Source organism: Phaseolus vulgaris, chromosome 7 (genome assembly GCF_051622355.1).
Source record: "Phaseolus vulgaris cultivar YP4 chromosome 7, ASM5162235v1, whole genome shotgun sequence".
NCBI lineage: Eukaryota > Viridiplantae > Streptophyta > Magnoliopsida > Fabales > Fabaceae > Phaseolus > Phaseolus vulgaris.
Window position 1 is genome coordinate 46687301 of NC_143504.1, and position 24445 is coordinate 46711745.

The window sequence follows — 24445 nt, forward strand, 5'->3', positions numbered from 1 at the left end:
AAATAAGACAATAATTGTTTGTTTAATATTATATTTAAGATACATAAATCATACCATAAATTGGTTATAAGTTACTAGCGGGTATATGTTACTGTTATAAAATCCATTAATATCTTATGATGATCATTCAATGCTTTTCTTAATGGTCTGAATCCAACAAAACCTATAAATCGGTGATGACTCTCTCAATAAGGGGACACTAAACTCTATTTTATAATCTTACTCTTAGCTTTGTGTTAAGAATTTATCATCATCTTTGTGCTCCAACTGACTTAAATTTGTTCCAGGCACTTGGTGCTAACATTAACAACATAGGTAGACACAATAACTAATGAAAATCTGGGAACCACATCTTAAGAAGCACATACTTCAAAATTAAAATTAAGTTCATATTAACATCAAATTCTAATGAATTTACTACAACAAACTTCCATTACAAGATCTTCTTCCTCTATTGTAGGAATAATTTTACTTGTTGTTTGAACCATAACCAATGATTCTAATCCCAATACTTGGCTTCTTGACTTGGGGGCTACTGAGCATATTGCATATTCTCTTTGTATAGTCAATATAGACAAATTTAACTCATCATTGTAAGCACTCTAATGGAAAAAAATTGATTGCTAAATATTCTGGTAGCATATACACTTCAAAGTTTCTTGTTTTGACTGATGTGTTATATCTACCAAATTTCAAATTCAATTTGATCTCTATTTTCAAATTAACTAATTCATGCATTGTCAATTTTTGTTCATGGATAATAAGTATTTGATATAGGACATCACTACGAAGAGGATAATTGGTATAATTAATGTTGAAGTTGGTCTGTATAAATTTAAGCCAACCTCTAGCCTTCCCAATAATGCATCTCTTGTTATATTGAATCCTCCAATTATGTCAATTCCTGTAATAAAGTGTTCATTGATATATGAAACTGTAGAGTAAGACATTTATCCAATGAAAGAATGTTAGGCATGAAACAATATTATACCACTTTGAAAATTTCCAAAGATATTGTTTGTGATGTTGTCACAAGGCTAAACAAAAGAAATTAATTGTTTCCATTAGCAATTCTCAATCTCTTTCTTCTTTTTATATTAATACATGTTAATATTTGGGGTTCTTGCTGGAATACATGGCAATAAATATGTTCTTACTATTATTGATGATATACTAGATTTCTTTGGGGTTTTCGAATGTCTTCTAAAGCTGAAACACAATCTCTTTTACAAGGATTTTTTAATTCTATTGAAAGACAATTTGATACAAAAGTCAAAACTATTCAATCAAATAATGGCGTGGAATTTATCATGAGTAATTTTTTTCAATCTACTGGTTATACATCAAACCACTTGTTGAAACACCAAAATAGAAAGACATTGTTGAAAGGTAGCATCAACATTTCCTCAATGTGATTTGAGCTCTCCTATTTTAGTGTAACCTTCCCAAACTTTTTTGTTCTTATGCTTTACTTCATGTTGCTACCTTAATAAATCTTATTCTCACACCTTTTTCTGGAAAATATGTTCCCATACAAGAAACTCTATTTCAAATTATATGATGTTACTCTACTTCGGGTGTTTGGGTGTCTTTGTTACACATCTCTCTTAGTATGAAGAAGTGGAAGTTGGATCCTACTAGAGCTGTACCATGCATGATTTTAGTGTTCAAGTCTCACAAGGTATACAATCTTCATACATGAACCATTGAATGTTTTTCCTTCTCCACTATTAGCATTACTTATCCAACCACCCTTGATCACCCTTCCATCATTACTCACAAGTTTTTTCTTCACCTATTGATTCTCCTCCCCTTATCCCTTCCTCTCCTTAAACGAAACCTATTTCTTTTGAACATTCCCTTATAAAACCTGACTCTGAACCAAACCTCATAAATTAAATGATTATCATATCAATTTCGCATCAACTACCATGATTAATCCTCCAAGTACCAAATATCATGTTTCTTTTGTGAGTTCTTATAATAAAGTTTCTTCATATTATCATAAATTTATTCTTAATGTTTCTACTCAATTAAGCCTTAGTCCAATAGTCCTATGTTGAGGATTGTAAACATGATTCATGGATTCAAGCTATGAATGATGAAATTTTTTCTTTAGAAAACCCACCTGCAAATAAAGCATAACACAAACAAACGGGAATACGCTGAAGGAAAAGCTAGAAAAGGGTGAAATAACGAGAACAGAGAAACATGGGGCCAAAGGAAAGTAGAAGAGAGGAAGGGAAAGACACAAAGGGGAAGAGAGAGCGAGAATGAAAAAAATTGGAAACCGGAAATATTTTTCTCCTAAAAAACACTGGACACCACACAAGAATAAAAAATTATGGGAAATAATGTTTTGACAATCCTTGGAGTTGTATACAACTCTTGATGTGATGAGTTTAGAAATAAACTACTATATTTGACCACATCAATAGTTGTCAAATGAAAGTGAGTTTCATCACGATATTAAGGGTTTTTGACTATGATGAGGTTATTTTTTTTTGCTTTTTATCAAAATGGGGTCTGTTTAAAAAAATTACAAATTTAGGCAAGTCGTGCCAATTCGGCACGACTTCCGCACAAATCGTCCCAATTTGATACGATCCTACCATGTCATACTGAAATTGTGCCAACTTGACATGACTTCTGCTCTATCATACTGAAGTTGTGCCAACTTAGCACGACTTCTGCCATTTTGTCATTTATAGGTAACGACATTTGTGACCCCAATATACAGTTTGTACAACATTTTAAAGGTTTATGAGGTCCAATTTAATCCAGTTCGAAATCAGGATTATTGGTCTACTTACACGAGACCAAATTTCTTACATGACCCCATCATGTGTTGACATCAATCAGGAAGACCTAGCATCAACGCATTCGTAACAAAATGAATTATTCAATTCCAAATAAGCAAAAAAAATGTTAATATTGTAGAACGGAAGGTCACAATACAAGCAATTGTCCGCACAGACAAGCTTAATAATAAAATTCAATTCAAGTTTGATTATTAATTTCCTCATTTTCTTATGCACAAATCGTCCTAATTTGACACGATTCTGCCATGTCATACTAAAGTCGTGCTTTCTGCCACGTCATATTTTTTTAAAAAAAATTTTATTGTTTATATATTGGATAGTAAGTTATGTAATGTAATTCGGCACGACTTAGATAAATTTGTAATTATTTTTAAATGGACCCCATTTTAGTAAAAAGAAAAACAAATAACCCCATCATGGTCAAAAACCCCGATATTAACGTACCAAACTTAATTGATGCATGGTGACATATGGGAGAACGAACTTAAGGACTATAAAGAAAATATGTTATACAACATTTTCTTAATTTACTTTCTAAAATAATGTTTTATATGTAAAGAACAAATGAACAGGAAATTGAATAAACTAATTGAGGATAATTAGTCATTCAAAATTTGTTTAAAAATAATTTAATGATATTGAAAATTTCTAATATCCACAAGAAAATCATGAAACAGAAACCAATTTTAGATAAAAAAAAATAGTTAGTTGCTATAGTGACTAAATTAGAGACCATTTTAGAAACTAAAAAAAATTGATTTATAAATTAGTTTCTATTATTGATAAATAGTTTTTAAATTGGTATTTAATTAGCTACCAAGGTTTACCAATTATTTAAATTCTAAATTTGGTAACATAAACTTTGGTTGCTAATTAGATACAAATTTAGAGACCATCTAATAATAATAGAAATTAATTTAGAAATCAAAAATATTTTTAGTCTTTAAAATGATATCTAATTTAGTCACTATAACAACTAATTTTTTGTTAATTTTTAAATTAGTTTCCATTTCATGATTTTCTTGTAGTCATCATGTTACAGTACTATTTCCAAAATAAGTTATTTAACCATGATTTATATTGATTTATTTTCACAAATTTATATTATTCGTCGAGATTAATTTGATGATATGTAATTAAATTAAAATATAACTTTTTGCTCTACTTATTTTGTTGATCAATTGACATATACGCACTGATAACAATGTTTTATACATATAGGTAATTGCTTATCTAATTTCTTTAAGTAGAGTTTTTACATGAGAAAGAGAAGAGTTACTTATTCAATTACAAGGAATATGTTTCTTTACTTTTGGAAGGCTATAAATTTGACCTATTCTAACGTGTGAGAGATCATATTGCTTAAGGATGTACTCCCTCCCTTCCATTTTATATGAAATTTAAGACTTTTTTTGGTTACACTTTTTTATTTTACTTTTTTTATTACTGTTACACATTTAAGCAAACCTTTCTATAAACACACCTAAAAATGCATAAATAATTAAGATATTAAGTTACTTTTTTTATTTAATTAATGTGCAGTTCACACTATACAAATCATTATTGAGCAGTATTCCTAAACTTATTTGGTTTATGTCTAACAATGAAATAATTTAGAATAGTGTGAATATTTATTTAAGTAATATTAAAATAAAATTACAATTATTGCATTGAAAAGAGGTAAATGACAGTCCATTATAAAAACTTAATGAACTTGAAATGGAAGGAGTAGTATGTTAATGGTGAAAAGTAGAATTGAGATAAAGTGCAATAAGTTTAGAGTGCATTTCCTTGTAGTAAAACATAGTGGGATAATTGATTGTAATTTACACACTTTAAATTGTCATAATAATTTAACACAGGTATTTAATGATCCATAATTAATCTATATTTATACACAGGAAGAAAGTAACTATTGTGGTCATAGTGCTTTATCTGCTGGCCTAGCAACAGATTGCCATCCAGTGCAGTGATGAAGAATATGTTTTAGATCGTCTGTAGGGGCTTCCACTGTCCATGAGGGATAGTGTTCACTGGGGTGAAACATTTTGCAGCCTCCGTTCTCAGCCATTAACCCTGGTTCAGCACCATTTAAGAACAAGTCTCCCTCAGACCTAATGATGCCGCTTGTTCCCACTTCCTTGTCTGCTGCCTGCAGTGATGGCACCAAATTAGTATTAATTAACCAGCACAAATATATATATTTTTATATTATTTCATCAGACATCTTAAATAAGCAAATGCCATATAGCATAAAAAGTTGCAGAGTGCATATCCTCTGAATACAGATAGACTCTTCAGCACGACTATTTTCCATTCTCATAAATTAACCGAGGGAAAAGCAACCAAATGCCAGAATTTCCTCAACAACAGAATACACTAATACTGATTACATATATTAAAATCTTTCTCTGAAATACTTATTATTTTTCCTTTTATTTCAAATATGACAAAAAACTGTTAACCTTGAAGTGTTCTTGAAGCTGGGAGAGTTTTTTCAAATATCCTGGAATAAACTTATTAACAATGTTTTTCAGTTTAAGGGAGGATGCTGGAGTTGTGGAGATTCTATAGCCGTTAAAGTTCCTCTGTTTTAGGGAAGGGATAATAACTGTAATGATTTTCTGTTTTTCAGTTTAGTCCAATATACCATGATACTAGGACATGTATGTTGCTATTTTATATTCCTGTCGATTGAAAGGCTATTTTAAATAGTCACGTTCGCATTCTCAATCCAATGAAAATGCTCAACGGTTCACCAGGGTAAATTATATTTTGAATCTTAAAACTTTCTAGTTCTAACATGTTGTGTCAGAAAAAAATACTAGCGCATGAAGGAAGTTTTAAAATTATCTGATGCAAACCAACATAAAAGCAAGTGATCAATACATGAACTGGTTTTCACACTTCATAACCATTCTCACAAGATCAATTGAACATTGCACTGAAAATATGCGGTTTCCAATTGAATTGAAGAAAAAATGACCTTGGCACTAAAAAAAGAACTAGACAAACCTTCTCAGTAAGGTACTTAAACGCCACCTTCTTCTGTCCCGCTTCATAGATATTATGCTGCGAGAATATCTGGCATAAACATACAGCACAAATGACATCAATATCGTTTCAAAATTCACCCTAGGACCAATTCCAATTCAACAAAAAACCAACAAAAACAGATAAACAAAAGAAATCACCTGGGCTTCCACACCAGCACACGCAGCATATATGCCCCAGTTTCTGATATAATTATTGTAGAGATGAACTTTCGCAAACCTAACACGAGGGTGCCTCTGTCGCGTCCCATTGAAAAAACAATGGTGTATAGTGACCCTCATGCACCTATCGTCAATATGCGATGGATCAGCCCCAATAAGTATGGTTTTATCATGCTGAAGGAAGTGACACCTGCACACAATGGAATAGTACTTCTTCAATAAGTGAAACAATACCCTTCTTTTGTAATCAAAGTGCAAACTAACCAGTTTTCTTAAGTTACAAGTTAAGAAATTAAAAATGATTTTTTTCATTGGAAAGTGTAACAACAACAAACTCCTTCATAATTTAAATGACTAATTTTCGATACAACTCCAATAAGTAAAAGTTTCTACTTGTTTGATTCTTTAGCCAGTGTCCTTCACAAAAACAAAGCAGAAAATATACATAAGAAAACAAGACTTTTATGGTACCTTGAGATAGTAATGTCTGTGCTTTCTCGTGTGATGTCTATGAGCCCGTCATCATAATCAGCGAGCGTGCAACGATCAATCCATATGTGTTTGGAATTAGGTTTGATCTGAATGGCGTCAACATCATGCCCTCTGCCTCCTTCGAACTCCAGATTGCAGATTATGACGTGTTCGCATTCCTTCAGGCGCAACCCTTTTCCGGTGAGTTTAATCCTCTGGCCACGACCATCGATGGTCTTGTGAGACGACACGTTCAGGTACGAGGAGAGATGAATGGTGCCGGAAACCTCAAACACAATCCACAACGGTTCTTTTCCGCGACACGCCTCACGCAGCGACCCCGGTCCATCATCTGCAGAAATATAGCCATACTAAAGTTAAACCTCACCAATGAATGAATGATTAAAAGGGGATTGGGGAAAAAGGTGATGAATTGGTGAACCTGCGAGCGATGTGACGCGGTGAAGGGGACCATGTAAGCCACCGACGGCGAAGCGGCCGAAGCCCTCGGCTTGGGCGGCGAGGGCGCGGAGGGTTGTGTCGACGTGGGTGTAGGGGAGAGAGAGCATGCTGGAATTGGCTATGGGTGGTGGTGGGGTTGGGAATGGTGGAGGATGATCGTATTTATGGGGCGGAGGAACGGAGTTAGGGTGTTTGCGATGGCGGTGTCCATGGGCGTTACCCATTTTTGGGTGTGAAACGCTTGAAGCTACTGTCTTCAGTTCAGTTCTGTTGCAAAACTGAAAACTTTACTACTTTGGGTGTTTGTGGTTACAAAACATTTGTTAACAGTAACAAAACATCAATCTTACTGTTACTTCTTAAAAAGGGATGGAGTTATTATCGTTAGTTCAAGCACAGTGATTGTTACAGCTTCTTTATACAACTAGAAGGATTGGGAGAAATGAGGAGAATAATAAAATGGGAAAAGATGTGAATAATTGAGGAAAAAAATCTCTAAAGTTATGAACCAGAATATTGACTCTATTAGTTGTGTGGCTGCAGCTCAAACACGTATCAGCTGGACAGTCTTACTATCACTAGCAACACTGTTTTTTCCTGCACCTCCATATGTTCTTCTATACCTATAGAAGGATTCAAACAAACTAATAGTGCTGATTCTTTATACAATAATGCTTCAAACTGGTTTAATTTATAGAAGTTTGAATAATTTTATCACATTTTTTATCTCTTGTAAATATTTTGTTTGCAAGTTTATCCAAGCTAGTTCTCAGTCTACTTCCCTTGGATTCCTTTGTTAATTCATCAGCACTTTCAAACATATAGCAATTACTTTCTGCACCCCATGCAACGCATAATTAGGTGAAATAACCAAATTGTTGTGTGCTTCTTCCTTCCACCACTGCTATCGGTACTGCAAGAAGAAGTGAAGAAGAATGCTAAAAAAACATCTCGTTTTCAAGAAAGTTTTTCAAAAATGTGTTCTGAAAAACTCATTCCAAAAAATTATTCTAGAAGGTATTATATATCTTCTTAAGGGTTTAGAAATTTTGTTTTGGAGAGTTTATTTTAAAATATTTTTCATGTGTTTCATGAACTTTATTTTGAAAATTTTGTTTAAATCTTATCTTGTTATAGAAAATATGTTCCGAAATATATTTCATGAATTCTGAAAAATGAAAAATATATTTTGGAAAAATATTTTGGAATAGGTTATTTGGAAGTCATTTTAAAGAAGAATAAAATAGTCATTTTAAAAAACGTGAACGTCCAATATGTACATGTAAAATGACTAAAACATCCTTAATGAAGTGAAAAGTATGCCAAGTACACTGCATGTTTCCAAACATTGAGCCAAACACACACGAAGGTAGCGTTTTTGAAGCACTTCAACGACGACAGAGAGCGAAGGCATAGCGAGAAGGCACCGTTAGTTTTCGTGTTTCTTGTGGGTTTCAGATATTTATATCCGTAACTATGTTATGAGTTCCAGATGTGTATATCTAGTTGAGTTCCAGATGCTTATGTCTGGATGAATGTTTTTCTTGGTTAGTTTCGGATATTAATATCCATAGGCAAAAGTTGAGGGTGATTGACTTCAGGATATGTATACCCAGAAGCATGATGGTGCCTTCCAGATAAAGATGTCAGTAGTCAAAGAGTGCTAGTTTTGGCTGACAATATCCGTAGGCAAACATGACACTTCCGGATACCAATATCCATAGGCAAAGCTGACACTTATGAATCTCGATATCTGTAGGCAAAACTGACACTTATGAAAACTAATATCCATAGGCAAATATGTGACTTCTGGATATTGGCATCGGTAAGCAGATATATGAGGGTAAAGATTGATTTAAAAAGTTACGTTGGGTGCATATAAAAAATGAAATGGTGCAGGGAGAAATTGCCTCTTTCTAGTCTTGCCTCTGGTTCACCACATATAGAGTTAATCGGGCTTAAAAAAATTGTTAGAGCCCATGAATTGTGTTGTGAGGAACCCCATAAAATTGAGTGCTTCTTCCTGCTCCTTTATCCCTTCTTCAACCACCCCATAATAAACTTGATTTTACTATTATGCCCCTTAGTAAATAATATTAAAAAATTAAAAGTAAACCTCATTTTACCTTTCCACATTTTGTTTTGACACTTTGCCTTTCACCCAGCAGCAGCACAAGCGCGGCGACACCCACTCCTCTCCTTCAAAGAACCAACACGTTCACCCCCTTTCCTTCAAACCACCAACAAACGTTCATCCTCTCCCAGCAACCCCCATCCTCCCCTTCAAAGCAGCACCACTCACTTCCATTCTAAACTCCAAATCACTGCTCAAGCATTGAGCCTCTTCATCCAACACTGAAAAGGTTAGTTCCGGATTCTTTGTAGAGGAACTGTTTTAAAGCATGCATTCTCTTTGTTTCGCATCATACAAATTCTTAAATCTGGTAGTGTGTAGTTAGGTTCTGTATTTAATAATCCGGTAGTCTTTTTCAATAGTTCCAAATTGCGTGAGTTACGGATTACATAGGTTTTCAGATTAAATAATCCGGTAGTGTTTAATTAGTTCTGGCTTATATAATCCGGTATGTGTTTTTTAATGTTTCGGATTATGTATTAGTGTTGTTGTTTAAGTTGGTTTCGGATTAGGTAATCCGGTAGTATTAATTTTAGGATTTTGGATTAGCTAATCTGGAAGTGACTTTTTTTTGGAGTTTCACCTATGCAATCCGTGTTTAGTTTATTTTGTTTCCCGTTGAAGAAATTTTTTTTAGATTATGTGTCATGGTTCAACTATGACAGATATGGCTAAAACAAGAGGTGGTGGATCTCAGGGTCATGATCGAATAAGACCGACGACATCCGTTTGTAGAAGAGATCGAGGTGTTGTCGAGGAAAGAATTGGTGTTGATGTTCATATTGTTAATGACAATCACAAGAATTACATGATGATGGGCAAGTGGACCAGGGAGAAGGGTTTCCTGGAGGTCCTTCTGATATGTCTTTGCTGGTAAATTTTGTTGATCATGTTGTTGTTAAGCTTTGGGAGGGTGAGGTAAGAACGAAAAAATCTTCAATTAAATTGTCTTTGTTAATTATTGTTTAAATTGATTTAATTATATTAAATATATACAAATTTTGTATTAGGATCGGGGAGAACTTAAATTGGTATCCCACGGTAGGAAATTACGTAAATTTGGGATGCCTCATGCTGAGATTGAGGTTCTTATACAAAATTCTGGATTATTTAGTCTGTGCAATATAAGCTATGAGGTGGGGGACAGGGGTTGATTTCAGCCTTTGTTGAAAGGTGGCATGCTGAGACAAACTCTTTCCACCTTCCCATAGGTGAGATGACCATCACACTTGATGATGTGTCATCTCTTTTACACCTCCCCATTTTGGGTCAATTCCCTACGTGTGTGCCCTTAGAGTACAACGGAGCTGCAACTATTTTAACTGAGTTACTAGGGGTGGAGGAGGCTCGTGAGAAGGCTGAGATGAGGCAGTGTCGAGGCGTCCACGTACGATTGAGTTGGCTTCGAGATATATATGCGGGATGTTGCACTTAAGAGGCTTGGGAGTGTGTTGCTAGAGCTTACGTGTTGCATGTGGTTGGATCCACTATTTTTGCAGATAAAAGTGCCACATCCGTATCTGTTTCGTACTTGTTGTTATTCAACAATCTTCGTATGTGCGGTGGATACGCATGGGGAGCAACAACACTTACACATCTGAGCAGTTGAGGGATGCCTCCTACTTTAAGACAAAGCAGTTGGGCAGTTATGTGACACTTGTTCAGGTATGAAACCATACGAATAATTAGCAATCACATGTTACATTCCATAATTTTTTGTATTAAATATTTTATAATTAATATGATCGAATTACGCAGGCATGATTTATGAGCACTTCTCGGGCATGGGAAGAAGGTATATTAATCCCTCATATGACGAGGTACATCCATGGGCAACACGATACATTGTTGCCCATCATATTTGTGTTGTTGGTGATGTGCGGGTGTAGTTGGATGGGCTCACACACGATGAAGTCATCTGGACTCCATATGAGGACCACAGATTGAGCAAGCCATTTGAGACCATTTATTTATTCTCAGGTCACCTACGATTGGGCAACTTATCACAAAGACATATGCCCGAGCGTGTGTTGTGCCAATTTGGCTACGAGCAGAGCATTCCACCGACTGAGAGTCCTGGTGCACATGTCATTGATCAAAGGTGGTTGCAATTTGATCCCCACTTGGTGACATGTTTGACAGTTGCTTCTAGTCTACCTGCATGTGTTCGTGAGTACATTGCTGGGTTCAATAGTGTCAAAGTTCAAGAGGGGGGGTGAATTGACCTTTTAAAAGTTTTGGACAGAATCAGGTATTGTTACAGTATACATAAAATAAATCGATTTATTTACCAATGAACAAATTTATTTTTATACTGTTTATGTATTTTAAGGTGTTTATCTCAGTTGAATAATCTTTGATTTTAAGATTGAATTAGATGATTTGCTGGCAAAGTCCAAATTGATTTTTGCAGAATTAAAACAGTGAGCTTCATATGGTGTTTTCTTAAGAATGGGTCTAATTAAGGTTTTGTTTAACACATAAGCTGCAGTATAGACTGCATCTACTCAAAAATACTTAGGAAGCTTAGATTCATTTAACATAGTTCTAGCTAGTTCCTGTAATGATCTATTTTTCCTTTCAACTACACTGTTTTGTTTGGGAGTCCTAGGGGCTGAAAAGGTATGTGATATCCCATGTTTCTCACAGAACCTCTCAAATCTAGCATTCTGAAACTCTCCCACATGATCACTTCGAATTGATTTTATACAACAACCATTTTCATTATGCAGAACCTTTGCTAATTTCTTAAAAGCATTGTAAGCATAATTTTTATGTGCAAGAAACAAAGTCCATGTAAATCTAGAGTAGTCATCCACAACAACTAAAACATACAAATTTCCAGCCAAGCTAGCAACTCTAGAGGGTCCAAACAAGTCCATATGTAATACATCAAATGGATTTTTTTGTAGAAACAATGTCTTTTGAATTGAAAGAGGATTTGATTTGATTACCTCTCACACAAGCATCACAGAGCCTGTTATCCTGAAATTTAATGTTAGGTAAACCAGAAACAAGATCTTTAGATTTCAATTTATTTAAGTGATGAGTGTGTATGTGAGCTAACCTCCTGTGCCACAGCCAAGACTCATCACTTCTAGATAATAAACACTCATTTGAAGAGTTAGTTTCCATGATATCCAAAAGGTATATTTTATTCACTCTCTTACCAGTAAACAACACCTTACCAGAGGAGTCACTTGAGATTGTGCAGCCCTTTGACTTGAAGTTCACCTTGTATCCTTTGTCACAAAGTTGACTGATACTAAGAAGGCTATGCTTGAGTCCTTTGCATAAAGCAAATTCTCAATAGTGGTTGAATTCCCTGTTCCAACAGTGCCTCTGCCCAAAATTCTTCCTCGGTTATTATCACCATAGGTTACATGTCCCTCTGCCTTGAGCTTCAAGCTAGTGAATTTTGTAAGATCTCCAGTCATATGTTTGGAACAACCACTGTCCAAGTACCATTGATTTCTCTTGCTGCCTTTCTGCAAAACAGAGCAAAGATGATACAAATGGTACCCTTTTTAGTATAGGGTCCAACACAGATTAAAACTTTCCCTTTGGTAGCCATTTTGCTAAGTTCTTAGGAACAAGATGCTTTCTAGCAATACATGACCTAGAGGTATGACCAGATTTCATGCAGTAAAAATAGGTTACATGAGATACCTTTTTGCCACTGTTAAAAGTTGAGAAACCTGATTTTGCTGGAACAAAAAAACTTGAAAGCTTTTTGACATTGGTTACATTTCCAGGGTTATAACCAATACCATTATTGTTGAAAACAGCATTCTGTGAACCAAGGAGAGACTCAAGGTTCTCTCTTCCCTTGGTGAAATTGAAAAGGGTTTTTAGCAAATATTCTACTTGTTTTTCCAATTTTTTGCAGTTTTCACAGGTTTTAATAGAGGCATGCAAGCATGTTAGTTCAAGGCTTACCAGATCTGGTTTGGCCTTATGCAGTTCTTCCTCAAGTGTTTTTACTTTAGGTGCAAGCACATTATTTACCTTTTACAACTTACTGCATATTACAGCTAGCCTATTTGCTTCATCATGTGTTTCTTTGAAAGCAACAAGCAATTGACCTTTCATCTTACACCATGAAGCACAGATTGTTTTCCTCACTCGCAGTTGAAGAGCTGCTGGTTGAAGATACTTCATTCTCTTTCCACGAATATGTAAGCTCTTCTCCCCTTGCTCCTTTCAACCTTCTTGCTGGCAGATTTGTCCTTTGATTGATTTTTTGGACAATCCATTGTGATGTGCCCTGTTTTGCCACAGCCAAAGGAAGTGTAGTTAGAGGAATTTGATTCATTAGGTTTAGGATACCTTCTTTTCTGTTGGTTCCTATCTATGATTTTCTTCTTCAGGAATCTGTTGAACATCTTTGTAAGTAGGCTGATTGTTTCATCATGTTCAGCATCTTCTTTTTCCCCATTGATCTCACTCTGTTCACTTGCTTTCAGTGCAAGTCCCTTGGGTTTTCTTTCCACTGTTTCCTGCTCTTTGAGTCTCTTGAGCTCCAGCTCATGCTCCATTAATTTTCCAAAGAGTGCAGCAGTTGACAGCTTTGGCAGATCATGACTTTCAAATATGGCAGTCACCTTGGGTTTCCAGCTTTTGTCGAGGCACTTCAGCACTTTTATGTTGAGTTCCTCTCTATCAAATTCCTTTCCCAAACCAGTAAGGTGATTCACAATATGAGTGAACCTTTTCTGCACATAAGCAATGCTCTCCTCGAGTTGCATTCTAAACAATTCATATTATTGGATGAGAGAATGTTTTCTTGGTCTCTTCACATCTTCAGTACCCTCATGAGTGACTTCCAAGACCTCGCACATCTCCTTAGCTGAACTGCATTGGGATATCCTGAGGAACTCATCCATTGTTAATGAGGAGGTTATGATGTTCTTGGCCACAAGATCATATTGAGCCTTCTTCCTCTCAATCTCATTCCATTCAGATCTTGGCTTTACCACTTCTTCATCCTTGACAACCTGCATTGGCACATAGGGTCCATGGACCACAACCTCCCAAATTAACACGTCAATAGATTCCATGAAAATCTTCATTCTAATTTTCCAAAAAGCATAATTCATTCCATTGAACATAGGTGGTCTATTGACAGAAGATCCCTTAGCAAAAAGCACTTTAAACTCAGACATTATTGCAAATAAACTTGATTAAAATACAAGTCCTAGCTCTTGATACCAATTGTTGGGTTCAATAGTGTCAAAGTTCAAGATGGGGGTGAATTGACCTTTTAAAAGTTTCGCACAGAATCAGATATTGTCACAGTACACAGAAAATAAATCGATTTATTTACCAATGAATAGATTTATTTTTATACTGTTTATGTATTTTAAGGTGTTTATCTTAGTTGAATAATCTTTGATTTTAAGATTGAATTAGATGATTTGCAGCCAAAGTCCAAATTGATTTTTGCAGAATTAAAACAGTGAGCTTCAGCAATTAATCACAACCTTTGAATGCAAAGCTAATGTTTGATTTTTTCTAAACACTTAACAGATTGTATTAACCTTCACAGAGCATGAAATTCAATGATGTTTCACCACATATGAATTTATGCAGAAATTCTTTAGAAAATCAAGAACAGTATATCGTGCCCAGAAAGAACAGATTTAATTACAATTGAACAAATTTATTTCTTGACAGTTTAGTCTATTTAGCAGTTATTGAGTGCAGAGATTTAAAGAGAATGAAAACAAAACAATTATACGGGTTCACTCCAATGAGCTACATCCAGTCTTCACCTAATCCAAGGTGAAATTCACTAAAACACAATTCAAACAATTACAAACACCACTGTTCTTGAACCCTACAAGAACAAGACCAAACTTTGCTGAAAAACACTACTCCAACACACACAACTCTTCAAGAAACCCTATCAAGAAGAGTTTACAACTACACTTTTACAGAGAATGAAGTATGGAACGAATACACCTAATAGGGGATGCAGAAATCTGCCTTAGACCAGTAGTACAAATTTATCACACAGTAGCAACACCTCTAACCAAGCCTTAGAGCCAACCAAGAACAAGCACACTTTTGATTTGTAAAATCTTTCAAGAACACATGCTAATTCTCTGTAAATCCTTAATTCTCTGTTGTAAAACTTGTTTTCTCAATTGTATGATTCACTTTTAAACGCAGGAATACGTTTTCTTTTTATAATAAAACAACTTATAACAGATTTTCAAAAAATAGTTAAAGTTGTTATAAAAAGAACAGATTGAAAATAAAATGAACAGATTTATTTTCAAAAGCAGTTAGAGAATCTGTTATGTGAAAAGAGACTCAGTCAAACACTATGGTGCAAGTATATAATGAAAAAAAAAACCTTTTAAGATAAATATGACACCAGACTAAAAAGAATCTATTCATTTACATATGAACAGATTTATTTTTCAAAACGATAACAGAAAAGTCTTAACTATTGAAACACAGTCATTTTGAAAGAGTGAAGACTTAGTCAAAATACTTGATGCACAAAACCTGATTTTCAAAAGACTTAGTCAATGCATCATTTTAGAAAAGAATCCATTCATTTAGAAAAGAACAGATTTATTTTTATGCAGTAAGGGTGTTTTTGCAAAACATGTGAAAAACAGTTTCAGAAAATTTGTGCTTGCTCTTATCACATGGTCAGGGGTTAAGAGGTGAGTTACCTAGCAAAAAGCCTATTCTAAACAACCTCTAAACTATACCTAAGACATTCTTAAAGCAAATTGTAACTATACATGAAATGTACACAAATGGCTTCATCAAACACATGTCTTGAAGGGGCAGCAACCATCTTCAACATACATGTCTTGGTTCAGGACGGTGTCACACCCATACATTCGCAGAGGTGAGCTTGGAGATCGACCCTATGTTGTACCACATCCTCGCCTTCGTAGTCCAAATGCTGAGCAGGCAGGTCTCTCGTCTCAAGATAAGCGTGCACATTCGGTAAGTTTTTTTTTATTGTTATGTGATTAAACAATATATTTGAGAAGTTTAATTTATTTTGAAGTTGGTGCAGGGTATATTTAGGCGCATTGTTAGTATTCTCCAACGCATGATAGATTGTCGTCAGGTTACTGAAGGCACTGACGCATATGAGAGTACAAAGGCAGCGCTGCATTTAGCCCGAAGCATGACAGATGACGGGGCGGTGTACACTAGACAATCACGTAATGTTCGTGGACATCGTTTATATTTTTTTTATTACATGATTGTAATAATAGTAAATTTGTATGTGTACAATATGGTTTAATTAATTTATGTTGTAGTGTTTGCTATTTTATTTTTATCTGACATAAACACAAATTCATTATGAATCGGAACTGAAGTAATAAATTATGAATCAAAAGTTAAGTAATAAATTATGAATAAGAACCCCACATAATAAATTATGTCTACATCAATCGTCTCCAAAGTTCACATATGTCGGACTAATACTAATTAATTGGGTAAAAGATTGCATCCGACCAACGTAATATGATGACCATAATCTTGTCTCTGGGTAACAATGTGTACACCATAAAATGTCAGCGGTAGGTATGGGACAATCATCAACCATTTTTACCTGCACAAAGTGTGAATCATATACATGGCCAGTACATAGTAATCAGTGTAAACTAACATCGGTTGGGGGTGCAGTACGCAATGGAAAAATAGTAATATTTTGTTTCAAAGACAAACAGACTAAGATAATATTGTATCTGCTTGCTATTAAGTATCCCATATCCGGTATTGTCATCCATTTGTCAACACTAGCCTGCAAAATACAATAATGAAATTAGATAGCATACAAGTTCAATTAATCAATGCACATGACTCTTATGAATATACATTTACCACTGACAACTCATCCACTAGTAGGGATCTCTTGATATGTTCTACCCGTTGACGACCACCTAACAGTTTTGCGTATTCTTTGCGTTACTGAGATATTTCTTTGAATAAATCCATTTTTATAAGTGGCTATGACTCTTCACCCATCCCTAACAAGGAGGCAATAGCACGAAACCCACAATGTCCATCCGCTTTAACATCTATTACATCCAAAATATAAGGGTGACATTTTGGATGAAATTGATTAAGCATGGGAATTGCATTGGTGTTGGTTGTCCCCTTAACCTTTCCCTTAGGAGTCTTCAAAGATGATGAGCTTTCGTTTACAAGATGGATGTGATCTACATGCTCAAAATATGAAGGGATGCGTTTTGTAGACCTCTGAAATTTGTTTGCTTGACTCTTTTGGGATCCTTTTGTCTTAACTACATTAAGTGGTGCACATAATATTGTCATGTCTGGGTAGGCAATTTCACGCAACTTGTTTTTAATTGTCACTTTGCCACACATGTCAACCTGTTTGAACCGGGATAGAATGACATCCCATTCTTGTTGAATTGACAACTCAGATGATGAATCACATTCAGATAAATCTGAAAAGCTCAGTCTCGTCCACATAACATGAACTTCATTAAGAGGAATGACACCCATAGCATATTTGGCTAATTGACAAGCACATGGTAATCTGTGAGTCCGTCTAAGTACACATCCACAACATTCACTATCAAACCCCACATCATGAACCTGATCAAACTCTTCAGCAATGAGAATCAAAGCATGTTTAGATACAAAGCCAACCAACATTTTATACAAATGCACATTGAATGTGTGTCCTATCACATGTAGACTCATTTCAAAGGATGCCTTGATTTCGTTATGTTGAAGTATAATAACATGCTTGATAGCATCCCAACATGAGCACAAGTCTCCCATGCTATTTTGTAATATTTGTTTCAAAGACCAATGAGCTGATTCAACCCTGTATAAGTATAAAACATAAAACAATTAGACGTTATACATGTTCTAAACAAAGTAAAAGCATTGATATAATTGTTTGATGTTGTATTTCCCAAATGCATTAACGAATATGTCCAACACCTTACAAATTTTTCTTTGTGCGGAATAATCCATGCGTTCTTCACATATTCAACAAGTAATGGCCACGGTGAACAAATAGTTTCAAAACTTTTAACAAACTCATCAAATTTAGCAATATATGTACAGTCAATGATAGTCCTCCATGAATCCATCACAACTTCCCAAGCCTCGACAAAATCAACCAACATTTTACACTTTGCTTTAACATTCTTATTGATATGAAACTGACAAAGAAAATTTCTTGCTTTAGGAAACACAATATTGATGACATTCATCAAAGCAAGATCTCTATCACAAACAATGACTTCAGGCCCCACATGCGATGTCAAAAGTGACCCTCTAAATTTTTGTAGTCCATATGAAGTTTGTTTCCTTCTCGCCAGATAAGAATGCAAAACCAGTAGAAAAGGACAAACCTGTACAAGTCACACCAAAAATCTCAAGCAAAGGCAGTTAATATTTGTTTGTTTTGTAAGTCGTATCCATCAAGAATACAATGTTAAATGTATTCAAAAGTTTCACAGCATCAGGATGAGTCCAAAAAATATCACTAACAATATTGGAAGACTCATGACACGTACTGCAGTGAAGATAGTTGTCACGGTCTAACAACATCATTAATTGTTGTAACTCAGTTCGTGGTCCTCTAACTGATCTCTTGTACGAGTATCTTGCATTGTATACTTGCTTTATTGTTGTCATATTATCCTCATTATTCTCCTTCAAAGTACATAGTATGTTACTCGGTTTAACCATGTTTTTAGTCATATCAACAAGCATGGAATGTTCATTCGCTTTTAATCTGCCCGCATATGGATGACCAACTAATGTATCATACAAATCATGATTATGAGTACCACATAATACCTTAAGTACCCAACCTTGACCCTTTCCAATAGGTTTACCTCGTAATTTAAAGGGACATTGACATTTTCGAGTACCAGTTACAGTAACCTCCAAACCATCCTTGTACTTTCTGTAACTACCCCCCTTTCACAGACTAACAAGACATGTTTTTCTTCCTTGCTTTCCATTTGCTATGTCAGACCTAATAATGACAATAACAAAACCAAGTCTATAAGCAACCCTACAAACCCATTCAAGTAAGTCTTCTCGCGAATGAAAAACCTACACAAAGTTATTCCAACAATATTACAAAATCACTTCTTCAAATTATAAAGAAATAAACATAAATAGAATGAAATTTTATTCACCTCATCTATGTTGAAGATGGTTGCTGCCCCTTCAAGACATGTGTTTGATGAAGACTTTTATGTACAATTCATGTATATTTCCTTTTGCTTTAAGTATGTCATAGGTAGTGTTTTGAGGTTGTTTAAGAGTAGGTTTTTTTGCTGAGTAACTCACCTCCTAACCACTGGCCATGTGATAAGAACAAGCATAAGGTTTCTTAAACTGTTTTTCACATGTTTTACAAAAAACACGTTTACTGCATAAAAGTAAATATGTTCTTTTCCAAATAAACATATTCTTTTTTAAACTGATGCCTTGGCTAAGTCTTATGAAAATTAGATTTTGTGCATCAAGTATTTTTTACTAAGTCTTCTACCTTTCAAAACGACTGTGTTTTAAATAGTTAAGCTTTTTCTGTTTTCGTTTTGAAAAATAAATCTGTTCATCTGTAAATGAATAGATTCTTTTTGACTCTGGTGCCATGGCTATCTTAAACGATTTTCAGTTTTGTCCCTGCACCAGAATGGCTGACTAAGTCTCCTCACATAACAAATTCTCTAACTGCTTTTGAAAATAAATCTGTTCATTTTATTTTCAATCTGTTCATTTTATAACAGCTTTAACTGTTTTTCAAAAATCTGTTGTAAGTTGGTTTTCTATAAAATGAAAACTTGTTTCTGAGTTTAAACATTGATCATACAATTGTAAAAACAAGTTTTGCATCAGAGAATTGAGGATTTACAAAGAATTAGCATCTGTTCTTAAAAGATTTCGAAAATCACAAAGTGCTTGTTCTTGTTTGGTTCCAAAAGCTTGGTGAGAGGTGTTGCTACTGTTCTAGCAATCTGTTCTACTGGTTTAAGGCAGATTTCTGCATCCTCAATCAGGTGTAGTCGCTTCACATTTCTTTTCTTGTAAAAGTTTGGTTGTACACTTTTCTTGATAGGGTTTCTTGAAGAGTGTATGTGTGCTGAAATAGGGTTTTTCAACAAGTGTACCTAAGTTCTTGTAGGGTTCAAGAACAGTGGGATTTGTGTTTATTTGAATTGTGATTTAGAGAATTTCACCTTGATTTAGGTGAAGACTGTATGTAGCTCAGTTGAGTGAACCAGTATAATTGCCTTGTGTTCTTTCTCCCTTAATCTCTGCACTTAAATTTATGCATAACTGTTAAACTGTCAAGAAATAAATCTGTTCAATTAATAATAAATCTGTTCTTTCTGGGCTTGTTTCATATTGTTCTTAATTTCTGAAAAAGCTGTTTGATTCTGATAAGAACATATAAAATCTGTTAAAAGCCACTTGAACATATTGATTGTGATAGGTTACTCAAGTAATTGTCAAGCTATTAATTGAACCTTAATCACTTGCTTAAAATTGAAGCTTGTTGTTTTGTGATTCACTTTTTTTCTTCATTATATCAGTGTGTGTATCTGGAAAATCGATCTGCATAATTCTGTGATTAACTTGACTGTCTAAACGTTTTTCAAACACAAACAGTGCCAAAATAAATCTGTTCAATTTCAAATAAATCGATTTATTTTCTGTACACGGTGATAAATACTGATTATGCGAGAAACTTTTAAAAGATCAATTCACACCCCCCTCTTGAACTTTGGCACTATTAAACCAAACAATTGGTATCAAGAGCTATGACTTGTATGTTAATAAAGTTTGTTTGCAATAATGTCTGAGTTTAAAGTGCTTTTTGCTGAGGGATCTGTTGTTAATAGACCACCTATGTTCAATGGAATGAATTATGCATTTTGGAAAATTAGATTGCGAATTTTCATGGAATCTATTGATGCATTAATCTGGGAAGTTGTGGTCCATGGACCCTATGTGCCAATGCAGGTTGTCAAGGATGAAGAAGTGGCAAAGCCAAGATCTGAATGGAATGAGACCGAAAGGAGGAAGGCTCAACATGATCTTGTGGCCAAGAACATCATAACCTCTGCATTAACAATGGATCAGTTCTTCAGGATATCCCAATGTAAGTCAGCTAAGGAGATGTGGGAAGTCTTAGAAGTCACTCATGAGGGTACTGAAGATGTGAAGAGGTCAAGAAAACATTATCTCATCCAAGAATATGAATTGTTTAAAATGAAACCCGAGGAGAGCATTGCTGATGTGCAGAAAAGGTTCACTCATATTATGAATCACCTTACTGGTTTGGGAAAAGAATTTGACAGAAAGGAACTCAACATAAAGATATTGAAGTGCCTCGACAGAAGCTGGCAACCAAAGATGACTGCCATATCTGAAAGCCGTGATCTGTCAAAGCTGGGAACTGCTGCACTCTTTGGAAAGCTAATGGAGCATGAGCTAGAGCTCAAGAGACTCAAAGAGCAGGAAACAACAGAGAGAAAACCCAAAGGTCTTGCACTGAAAGCAAGTGAACAGAATGAGATCAAGGAGGAAAAAGAAGATGCTGAAACAATCAGTCTTCTTACAAAAAGATTCAGCAAATTCCTGAAGAAGAAAAATAGAGATAGGAACCAGTAGAAAAGAAGGTATCCTAAACCCAATGATTCAAAATCCTCTAACTATACTTGCTTTGGCTGTGGCAAAACAGGGCACATCAAAACGGATTGTCCAAACAATCAATCAAAGGATAAATCTGCCAGCAAGAGAGTTGAAAGGAGCAAGGGAAGAAGAGCTTACATCTCATGGGAAGAAAATGAAGTATCTTCAACCAGCAGCTCTTCAACTGAGAATGAGGAAAACAATCTGTGCTTCATGATGAAGGATGAGGAGTCAATCTCTGATTCAGTAAGTGAATTTTCTGTGGATTATGATAACTATGATCAATTGCTTGCTGCTTTCAAGGAAACACATGATGAAGCAAATAGGCTAGCTGTAATATGCAATAAATTGCAAAAGGTAAATAATGTGCTTGCACCTAAAGTAAAAACACTTGAGGAAGAATTGCATAAGGCCAAAACAGATTTGGGAAGCCTTGAACTAACATGCTTGCATGCCTCTATTAAAACCTGTGAAAACTACAAAAAAATGGAAAAACAAGTGAAGTATTTGCTAAAAACCCTTTCCAATTTCACCAAGGGAAGAGAGAACCTTGAGTCTCTTCTTGGCTCACAGAATGTTGTTTTCAATAAAAATGGACTTGGTTATACCCTTGGAAATGTAACCAATGTCAAAAAGCTTTCAAGTTTTTTTGTTCCAGCAAAATCAGGTTTTTCAGCTTTTAACAGTGGCAAAAAGGCATCTCATGTAACCTGTTTTTACTACATGAAATCTGGTCATACCTCTAGGTCTTGCATTGCTAGAAAGCATCTTGTTCCTAAGAATTTAGCAAAATGGCTACCAAAGAGAAGGTGTTAATCTGTGTTGGACCCTATACTGAAAAGGGTACCATTTGTATCATTATTATTCTGTTTTGCAAATGAGCAACAAGAAAAATCAGTGGTACTTGGACAGTGGCTGCTCCAAGCATATGACTGGAGATCTTACAAAATTCACTAGCTTGAAGCTCAAAGCAGAAGGACATGTAACCTATGGTGATAACAACCGAGGAAGAATTTTGGGCAGAGGCACTGTTGGAACAGGGAACTCAACCACTATTGAGAATGTGCTTTATGTAGAAGGACTCAAGCATAGCCTTCTCAGCATAAGTCAGCTTTGTGACAAAGGATACAAGGTGAATTTTAAGTCAAATGGCTGCACAATCTCAAGTAATTCATCTGGTAAGGTGCTGTTTACTGGTAAGAGAGTGAATAACATATATCTGTTGAATATCATGGAAACTAACTCTTCAAATGAGTGTTTGCTGTCTAGAAGTGATGAGTCTTGGTTGTGGCACAGGAGGTTAGCTCACATACACACTAATCACTTAAATAAACTGAAATCTAAAGATTTAGTTTCTAGTTTACCTAACATTAAATTTCAGGATAACATGCTTTGTGATGCTTGTGTGAAAGGTAAACAAATCAAATCCTCTTTCAAGTTAAAAGATATTGTCTCTACAAAAAATCCATTGGATGTGTTACATATGGACTTATTTGGACCATCTAGAGTTGCTAGCTTGGCTGGAAATTTGTATGCTTTAGTTGTTGTGGATGATTACTCTAGATTTACATGGACTTTATTTCTTGCACATAAACATGATGCTTACATTGCTTTTAAGAAATTGGCAAAGGTTCTGCAAAATGAAAATGGCTGCTGCATTAAATCAATTCGAAGTGATCATGGGGGAGAGTTTCAGAATGCTAGATTTGAGAGGTTCTATGAGAAGCATGGGATAGCACATACCTTTTCAGCCCCTAGGACACCCCAACAAAATGGTGTAGTTGAAAGGAAAAACAGATCATTAGAGGAACTAGCTAGAACTATGTTAAATGAATCTAAGCTTCCTAAGTATTTTTGGGCAGATGCAGTCTATACTACAGCTTATGTGTTGAATAGAACCTTAATAAGACCTATTCTTAAGAAAACCCCATATGAATTGTATAAAGGCAGAAAACCTAGTGTGAGCCACCTTAGAGTTTTTGGGTGTAAATGCTTTGTATTGAATAATGGCAAAGAAAATCTTGGTAAGTTTGATGCTAAATCTGATGAAGGTGTGCACATTGGTTATGCTTTGAATGGTCATGCATATAGAGTCTTCAATAAAAGGTTGCTCATAGTAGAAGAATCAATGCATGTGGTATTTGATGAAACTGATCATAGCATATCTAAAACTGTTGCTGATGACCTTGACAGTAATGAATTTAAATCTGTTTTAAATCAAAATGAATCAATTCATTTTGATACTGCTGATACACATGCTATGCAAGAATCTACTGTGCTTGCAGGTTTGCCAAAAGAGTGGAAAACCCCTAGAGACCTAACCCTTGATAATGTCATTGGGAACATTGAGAAAGGAGTATCAACTAGAAAATCCTTGAACAACTTCTGTGAGGCAATGGCCTTTGTATCTCAAGTGGAACCCAAGAATCTGAATGAAGCTCTCAAGGACAGGAACTGGATTTTAGCCATGCAAGAGGAACTGAATCAATTTGCTCTTAATGTGATCTGGACTCTTGTTCCTAGAATACCTGAGATGAATATAATTGGAACAAAATGGGTATTCAGAAACAAAATGGATGAGCATGGGGTGATTACCAGAAATAAGGCTAGGCTAGTAGCTAAAGGGTACAATCAAGAAGAAGGAATAGACTATGATGAGACAT

The 24445-nt window shown here is 35.1% G+C and overlaps 2 protein-coding genes across 2 annotated transcripts; both read right to left on the bottom strand.

The window, feature by feature from the left end:
* Positions 1 to 4583: 4583 nt before the first annotated feature.
* Positions 4584 to 7497, bottom strand: LOC137829523 (putative pectate lyase 4). Its single transcript, XM_068636340.2, has 5 exons — positions 6951 to 7497; positions 6509 to 6860; positions 6017 to 6227; positions 5838 to 5906; positions 4584 to 4974 (listed from the first exon to the last, which is right to left on the bottom strand). The coding sequence occupies exons 1-5, from the start codon at positions 7192 to 7194 to the stop codon at positions 4744 to 4746; spliced, it is 1107 nt and encodes a 368-aa protein (XP_068492441.1). The 5' UTR covers positions 7195 to 7497; the 3' UTR covers positions 4584 to 4743.
* Positions 7498 to 17093: 9596 nt separating this feature from the next.
* On the bottom strand, positions 17094 to 18818 carry LOC137829336 (uncharacterized). The gene is made up of 3 exons (XM_068636145.1): positions 18585 to 18818; positions 18063 to 18478; positions 17094 to 17943 (listed from the first exon to the last, which is right to left on the bottom strand). The coding sequence occupies exons 1-3, from the start codon at positions 18816 to 18818 to the stop codon at positions 17094 to 17096; spliced, it is 1500 nt and encodes a 499-aa protein (XP_068492246.1).
* Positions 18819 to 24445: the final 5627 nt, after the last annotated feature.